The following is an 8,736-nucleotide window of genomic DNA, read 5'->3' as shown; positions in this document are numbered from 1 at the left end:
TCATTCATAAGAGTAATTAACACTTTTTAATAATACGTTTTTATGATTTCACAACTAATATAAACAATTTTTAACATTTTTATAAAATTATTAACCATAAAACCAAACTAGAGAGGATTTTTTTGAATTTCAAAAACAATTTTAATTTTAACTTTAAGCTAAAAAAATTAATAAATTATTTCAAGCTAATATATACCTAAAACTAACTGCGATTATAATATTCTTTTAATTTTAACTAAACCTTAAGTAAATATAGTTTATTTCAAGTACAAACATTTTAAATAACTTAATGAAAAACGCGAGAGAATCTTCAACAAGTTTTAGAGAAATATCACTTACGGAAAAACAATTTAATTTAATTATTTTTATCACTTTACATTGAAAAAGGTAATATTATGAGCCAAATTTTTATTATTATTATAAGGGTGTCGCCGGAAAATCCTTTTAAGTAACTAAAGCCCCAAATCTACGAATAATACAATGAGCTTGTGCTTAACAAATAAAAACATTAATAACATATTTAATTTCCTCATCCTCTATACTGGACATAAATCACGAACTGAAATTCTTTTGGACATTATTAAAAAGGCTTATATTGGGAATCATGAAGGAACTTGTCTAGATCTTTGGGTTCAGGAACTGTGGCCAAACCCTGAGAAAAGAAATACTGAGCTAATTTCTTAGCAATTTTAACAGATACATCAAAAATATCAGATAAAGGAGGATAAACTCGGCCTTCTTCCAAATCTCCTTGATTAACTTGCTCTGCCAAATCCTTAAACGGAAACAGAAACAGTCTTTAGAAAAAGGATAAGCCGTCACTCTACTCGGGTCTTATAATAGAGCAAACTCCGACTGGATACACCCGTGTCAACCTGAAAGTTCTATTAATACTTACTCTGGCAGCGATAAGGAAGGCTTGATCTGGGATAGTTTGAACCCCGCAAGCCATTACAGCCAATCCAACTCCAGGGAAAATGTAGGCATTATTACCCTGTCCAGGGTAAAATGTTTTATTCTCGTAGGTTACTGGGTCGAAGGGACTGCCACTGGCAAATATGCAACGACCCTGTCAAAGAGATTTACGATGGGTTTTTATCAGTTTTAGGCCTGCGTGAGTCAAAAGTTGTCAAGTTAGTACTTTGGTATTGATATAAGCAGCCTCCGCGGTACATTCCGCTTTCGAGGTGGGATTACTCAAGGCGAATATAAGGGGTCGTTCACTATACTCGGTCATCATATTAAGGACTCGAGGTGTGAACAGGCCTCCTTGCGCCGATACTCCAATTATAGCGCTTGGTCTAATAAGTTCAAGCATTTTTTCAATATCTTTAATGGGACTGTGTTCTTTGGCGTATTTCTCCTTATGAGCGTCAATGAAACCTTCGGGGCGTCCCTATAGACAGTTAGGATATTTTAGAACTAAGCCATCTTTTACACGAACGCTTCTTTTATTGTACCTTTAGTATAAGTCCCCTGGAATCGGCTAACCATATTTTATTGTGAGCTTCCTCACTGGTCAATCCTTCCTCCATCATCGCCATTACTAAGAGATCGGCTGTTCCCAAGGCGGCCTTGAATATAAATACGTTTTAATTGACATTAATCGCGATTTTGGCTCGATGCATTATTTACTTCTCCAGCCCCTATGAAAAGGAATGTATTTTGAGATAGTTTCTGTCCCGTCAATCTTAAACTGGCGAAAACACCAGCAACTGCTACTGAAGCGGTTCCTATTAATGATTTAATTGGCGTTAGATAAGTGTTATTGTTGATCCTAAACACTGGGCGATAACGTTGAAAAGCCATGGTAACACAGCTTAGCCACGTTTATTATCTACAGCGCCCCAAATGAATCAGTCCATGGTGTAAAGTACCTTGAATATCATCGTTGAAAGTACAATACGAGTTCTTGTACTTCTCTAACAATCTAAATGCGTTTGAGTTTCCAAAGTCTTCAAACTGTATTAAACAAGATCTTCCAAACCTGATACGGTTAAAATACACGGTAATTATTATAGGTAGGTCCAAGGTGTTGCTAATCACTGATAAAAACAAACGACAACCTTTTAACAGAGGCCTTCATAAATTCATCAATAAACTCGTCATATTCGCTTCCCCGGACTCTGTCCCGTTTAAGTCCAATGTAAAATGGATCCGCCCTATGATCCTTGTTATTGGTACCAGTGTCCAACGTGACTGGTAATGTTAAATGAGGGGGGAAACCGGCCAAAGCGGTGTACAGAGATAATTTCCCAACGGGAATACCCATTCCATTAGCACCTTGATCCCCAAGACCTAAAATTCTTTCTCCGTCGGTAACCACAATAGCCTACGTCCACAACAAACAATCATCAAATTTATTTAACCAATGGTTTTCAAAGACTTTAGTATGATATACCTTGATTTCCTTCTCGGGCCAGTTTCCTAAAATATCGTAAACCTTTCCTTTATCCTCAATTGAAATGAATAAACCCCTGTTTGTAGTTTTGAAAGACAATAGGTTAATGACGATTTATATGACTTATTTGAAAAAGTTCCGACCTTGGTCTAAAGTATAATAAACTGTAATCGATACAAGCTTGACCCACAGTAGGAGTGTAGACTATTGGCATTAACTTTTCCGTGTATTTACCCATCACGCAGTAAAATAGATGTTCATCGTAGTCCTTTGAAAATTATATTTACATTGTTTATGGATAGGGAAATGTAGGAAGTTTACAGGCGAATTTCATGTAAAATTAATAGTCTTTGAGCTGCCCGAATTCCAAGCTGCTCAGTAAGTATAAATAGCATCAGTGTCACATTCAAACGACAATTCTTCCGATTGGAAAATATTAATATCTGTGCCTTCAGCCAATCAATTTTGTCCACTTTTACTCTTTAAGTATTTGCCTACATTGTTTTTATTTATCTTTCAACGTTGAAATGCGTATTTTTTTCATGAAAATCGCCTTTTTAAGGTTTAATATTAACCTGCAAGTGTCTGAGATGTAAATATCTAGATAAATCATCATCGAAACGATCCAAATTTTTGACGACAGCTTCAATTTGTTCCTCTAAAGTTCTAACCGCCGGTGGTAACAAACCTCTCAAACCTAGATTGTCTCTTTCTTTCAAAGTCAAAGTCAGACCCTACATTGAAAAACAGAGCGAAGATAAGGTTTCAAAACGGAACAAAGGAAAATTTCAGATAAGCCATTTTTAAAAATAGAATTTATTTATTAAAAGCCTTTTATCATGCAGAATGAATTATAAATGCCGCTCTGTTTGGGCGGTATTTTAATAATGCGCGAGATAACCGAGATAGCGGCGACATTTCATCATAATTTTATTATTTTTTTTTTGTTATTGAAAGGGAGATCAAGAACGTATTGAACGTCTGTCTTTAACCTTAATTATTTGATTTAATTTTATGATCATATTTCACAAGATCAAATGTAAATTTTACCCTATTTAATTTCCTTTTAAACGGTTTATTGTATAATTTCCTAGTGGGTTTATTTCTCAACACTTAATGATTTTTGGGTTAAACCATGGTCAACTGAGGGTTAAAACACTTTTTTTTACAATGTTTATAATCTAACTTTCTTGTCCTATTTATTTCAAATGAAAAGAAAAAATACACAAAAAACTTGATATCCTTTATATATTCATTTCGTTCATTGATTTTGAGACAATTTAGAAAAAGCAATATCATGATGAAATTCCTTACCATATTTTCTTCTCCCCGCCTTTCCCTCTATTGCGTCTGGCTCGGGATAGATAATAAACACGGAACTACCACCACTCCCAAATGTTACTAGGCTATTAGCCCAATTTAACACCAGATATGTTAACTTTAAAAATAAGTTTTATTCGACGTTTCCCTGTTTTATATTTATCAAAAAACGCCCTTGTCAAAAGTGAATTTATTTACAAATTACAATTTAGTCGTGTTGATTTTGACAGCTTTGCTACCTTTTTAACCGCGAAACTTAAAATTTAATTTAACCTAGCATGGTTGCACCGAACATTAACGAAAAAAATCGAAATTAAAAAATTCCTAAAAATGATAAATTGGCCTACTCGGAATTTTTGGTGAAAAACCATTTTCTTTTTCCAAAAATAATGTCAATCAAAGTTGTCTTTATACTATATTAGCACCTTGGACAACAACACAGAACGAGAAATATGCGTCAGTAATGCGCAAAATCGTAAAAGGTTTCTCATGATTTTTGAAGATTTACAAGGTGCTAAAACGGTATATATAGTTTACCTGCCCGGGTGAAACTTTTTGAAAGTATTTCTCTATTTACTATAGAAAGAAAGTAGTTTTCGCTGAAAAACTCTTATCTAAAGCGTTTTTCCTGAATTTACGCTTTAGTTGTTCGCGTATCTCTCTTCGTAAAACTCCTCTACCTAAGTTTCCAAACAACTCGACTGTTTTCAGTGCCAAATTTGCATATTTAACTAGATATTATTTCCGCGTTATTAACAAAACCTAATGATGATGCAGCGAAAAATTAAGTGAAGATTTCAGAAAACTTTATGAACTAAATCATTTGTTTTTATTTAAAATATTTATTTATTTATTTATTTAGTAGTATTTAAAAATATTTTTAAATTTATAAAGTTAAAATTTGAAGGGGATATATATAAATTTATATAGTTATAAGTTGAAGGAGTATTTTACCTGATTATTCTTGGGTTCCCTGAAGTATAAATTGGAGCCCATATTGTTCGAACTTGATGCTACTTGTTGCCGTTGATCTTTGGAAGAAGTAGACGTAATGGTACGAGCTTTACTAGTGCCATTCCCCATATTTAAATGTCCGTTCTGGGTAATCTTTGGAGAGAGATTGGGGGAAATTTTGGGAAATACCGTTAGGGGGCCGGAACCTCCGTAATAACTACTACGACTGGTCGTGAAACGATAAGAACTTATGATTTCCAGTTTATGACGCAACCACCCTGCCGGTTCTTTTCGAAATTTTATAAATGTAGTAAAAGCGGCTCTGCTTACATGACTGGCGTTCCCGCTATTGTTTAGTTTGCTTTTCCTTAGGAGCCAGACTCGACCCGCCGCGAGCTGGTGGAAGGATCTGATGGATAAAGGCTTCGTGTTGTTTATTACCAACATCTTTTCACCTAAAAAATATAAATCCGGGTGGTTTGAAAATTAGTTTTACCTTTATACCGCAATTCCCTTCTAGGATTTAAATAACGCGCGCTTTCTATGTCTCCCAGACTTATCAAGAGCTTTTAATTGGATGGAGACGTTTTATGATTAGAAAAGGCGCAATTTTACAAACGTTTTAGGCGCGAGACTTCAAGACGTGGCACGCGACCTTTGTCGTTTAAAATCTGCTTTACTATTTGTCTCCGTTTTTGTAGTTTTGTCTTAATATTTACGCTAATTGCGTGACAAAGTATTTAACCCAAATATAATATACGGGTATAGTACTAGTAGCAGAAGTGAGATGCTAGTAGCTATGAAATAAGTAACGCTCGCCTACCCTCGTTCCAGTGGGAATGCGATTACCGGTACATTGAATAGAATATAATTGTCGTACATATTATAGATATAGCGGAATTTAACCTTAGAAGGCCTATACCTCCCCTTAAAAAAACCTGGTATTTCTATGTTAAAATTTACTCCTTCCAAGGTTTGGTTGTATTATAGTTAACAGAAAACGCGTAGGCGGCGTGCAAATGCTTTTCTTGGGTAAAACAAAAGGAGAAAGGAGTCATAACATTTGCGTGTACTTTCCCATTCCATTATGCTAATAATACTAAACGTAATTGGATATCGACTGATATCTATATTTGGAATGTTTTCATCTGTAAAACAATAGGCCTTTTAGTTCCAGACAATATTGGATGAAAAAAATATATATTAATTGTTTGGCAAGAATTTCCCCTCCTTTTGGCATTGAACGAGATGTGTTTTTCTATTCCGCGACCCAAAAAACATTTTCTAAATTTAACGAAGGCCCCTTATAAACTGCCATATAATAATGTTCATCCATTTAATATAAACTACTACTGCAAGGCTTAACTTTAACCCATTCTTCGACGGTTAAACGCTAGCGTTGATCGTGCAATCTTTTAAATATATTTACTCTTAAATTAATTACGTAATATTAAAACGGCATGCGGAAAAAATAAATCGCACACAAATTAGAACAGAGTAAAAACGTTTTTACTAAATAAAAACAACAGAATTTTTTCTAGGTTATTACAAACAATGAAAGGGTACAAGGTAAAAATAAACACACTGGTGACTACGTGTTAATGGTAAATTAAAATACTACTGGGGGTTATTATACGGTGCTGAATCTATTCATTTACCTAAGCACAAATATTGCGCGAAGGGATGTGATAGTAACTTCAGTGAAAATGGATTGTTTCTCAAATTAACAGATAGAAAAGATGACCGTATCATCCTCCCTGTTTCTCGTTTCCACAAAGCGGCAACCGGCGAGGGCGGCTACGTTAAACCACTATGCTATTTCTCCCTCAGAGGAGGGAAAGCAGACTCGCTAAGGGGTTCCCGTAGAGAGGGGAGAATATTCCCACGACATCACGTAACCATGACGTAAACGACACACTTTTATCCGCGTCGCGCGCCGACTCAATCGATAACTTCCGGTTTTAGCGGAACCATAGATATTAGAAGGACAATTTTAGTCTAAATCGGTCGTGAAAAGTTTCACGCGGACGACTGTACGTTGTTTTTTGTCATATAATTAGCGAAAATTAGCTAATATTTTAGTGTTAAATAAGAAGATTTTTTATAAAGAAATGAAACGCTGAAGTCTCATTTGTTTTAAGCTTTTTTTAAAAAATATAAAGGTACGTTTTAATGCATTTGTGTTTTGGCCAAGGCTTAGTCATTGTTTTGATTAAACTTTTAACTTATTTAATGATTATTACAGAGTATTAATTATGTCAAATAGACATCATAGGCACCATACCTCTTACGATTCAAAGAGGAAGACTAATTCTCATCCCGAAGATGATAGGCACAAATCTGCAAAGTCTAATCATAGGTCAAACAGTCACAGTGATTACCGAGGAGGTAGAGATGAAAGTTATGATAAGCATAGAAGACACAATGAAGAAAAGGATAGAAACTTAGCCAAGAGGTATTAATTTCACCCTAATAATTAATTTAATATGTATTGGGTTCAGAAAACTGTTTGTTTTATGGTTTTTAGGAAGAGACCAAAGTCTAGGTCAAAATCTCCCCCTGTAAGAGTCAAAAGAGAGGTTGTTTCCGACGATGAAGGAACTAGAAGAAACCACCACAACAACAACAATAATAATTCAAATCGACACAGGCCTAGAAGTCCCAATGGACGCAGAAATAAACATAACAGATCCAATGAGAATGATAATGAACAAAAGTACGAATGGGGGAAGGTAGAAGATCGAGTGAAAAAAGAGGAAGATGAAAAACCAAAGGAAGACAAAGTTAAACCCAATTTTGGCTTATCAGGAAAGCTCGCGGAAGATACCAACACATTTAATGGTATCGTTATTAAATACAATGAGCCTCCGGAAGCCAGAAAACCAAAACGTCGTTGGAGGCTTTATCCTTTCAAAGGAGAGGACTCTCTGCCTTTCATTCCCATCCATAGACAAAGCGCCTATTTACTCGGTCGAGAACGCGCGGTTTGTGACATTCCCACTGACCACCCATCATGCTCCAAACAACACGCTGTGTTACAGTTTAGGTTAATGGATTATGAAAGGGATGATGGGACTATTGGAAAAAGACTGAGACCCTACATCATAGACTTAGAGTCTGCTAATGGAACTTTTGTAAACAACAACAAAATAGAGCCCAGAAGATACGTGGAACTGATGGAACAAGATGTGATTAAATTTGGTTACAGCACGAGAGAATATGTCATCTTGCACGAAGGTTCCAAAGGGGAGACTGAAGATGATGATGTCGTTATCAGTTCACCCGCAGGTTCTCAAACCGAGTCTTAATAAAACAGTTTTTCTCCATAATTGAAATAATTTTCATGGATAAAGAATGCGCGTGCGGAAATTTGTTTTCACGCTATAGGATCGGCAACTCCCTATCTCGAACGACAGCTTATTCTGTATATACTCTGTTACAACGTCGGTTGTCAGCACGCGTAAAGCTAGGTCTCTATGTAATCTAGCCTTGCGCGTGCTGACAAGAGACAAAAAACTTCAGGATCTTCAGGATTTAAAATCAGTTTAAAATATCCTGAAGTTTTTTGTCTCTTGTCAGCGCGCGCAAGGCTACGTTACATAGAGAAACAGCTTTGCGCGTGCTGACAACCGACGTTGTAACAGAGTGTATACAGAATATTCTGTCGCTCGAGATAGGGAGTTGCCGATCCTATAGCGTGAAAACAAATTTCCTCACGCGCATTCTTCATCCATGCTAATTCATTGTAAATATAAAATATTAATGTTACATCAATCTGGGAAATAAAAGAGAGAAAATATTTCTCGCTAAAAAAAACTGGCAGGTGGCGACACTTGTGTTTTGAAGAGGGAACTTTGAAATCAATATTCCAGCATGGTAGACAGACTTATAAATATTTGACATAATCTTTGAATAAAATTTTGTCAAATATTGACAATTAAGTATAAGTGATGAACTTTAATTCATATTTTAAAGATCTTAAAATAAAGTTGTATGTTTTTGGCTGAAATAAAAGAATATTGTAATAAAAACTTGTTTTTTCTACCTGCTATTGAACTAAC

At 35.3% G+C, this 8,736-nt stretch overlaps 2 protein-coding genes across 3 annotated transcripts; one reads left to right on the top strand and one right to left on the bottom strand.

The window, feature by feature from the left end:
• Window positions 1-9: 9 nt before the first annotated feature.
• Window positions 10-6,558, bottom strand: Men (NADP-dependent malic enzyme). 2 transcript variants are annotated; one of them, XM_089843700.1, is made up of 13 exons: window positions 6,334-6,558; window positions 5,006-5,130; window positions 4,676-4,828; window positions 2,977-3,135; window positions 2,545-2,669; window positions 2,402-2,477; window positions 2,067-2,332; window positions 1,878-1,987; window positions 1,636-1,733; window positions 1,461-1,574; window positions 1,142-1,396; window positions 899-1,069; window positions 10-775 (listed from the first exon to the last, which is right to left on the bottom strand). In XM_089843700.1, exons 1-13 carry the CDS (start codon window positions 6,425-6,427, stop codon window positions 581-583), a joined length of 1,941 nt encoding a protein of 646 aa, XP_089699826.1. In that variant the 5' UTR covers window positions 6,428-6,558; the 3' UTR covers window positions 10-580. The 2 variants fall into 2 exon arrangements, with proteins under 2 accessions (XP_089699826.1, XP_089699825.1); XM_089843699.1 differs by having other exon boundaries at window positions 4,676-5,130.
• Window positions 6,559-6,675: 117 nt separating this feature from the next.
• Window positions 6,676-8,706, top strand: LOC149661764 (putative serine/threonine-protein kinase DDB_G0280133). The gene is made up of 3 exons (XM_089843749.1): window positions 6,676-6,837; window positions 6,921-7,130; window positions 7,203-8,706. The coding sequence occupies exons 2-3, from the start codon at window positions 6,931-6,933 to the stop codon at window positions 7,981-7,983; spliced, it is 981 nt and encodes a 326-aa protein (XP_089699875.1). The 5' UTR covers window positions 6,676-6,837; window positions 6,921-6,930; the 3' UTR covers window positions 7,984-8,706.
• The last annotated feature ends 30 nt before the right edge of the window (window positions 8,707-8,736 follow it).

The sequence above is a fragment of the Phalangium opilio genome, unplaced genomic scaffold (genome assembly GCF_054372755.1).
Source record: "Phalangium opilio isolate 3A_F unplaced genomic scaffold, DU_Popi_V2 ptg000070l_1, whole genome shotgun sequence".
Classification (NCBI taxonomy): Eukaryota; Metazoa; Arthropoda; class Arachnida; order Opiliones; family Phalangiidae; genus Phalangium; species Phalangium opilio.
This window is presented reverse-complemented; position numbering and strand designations above follow the sequence as displayed.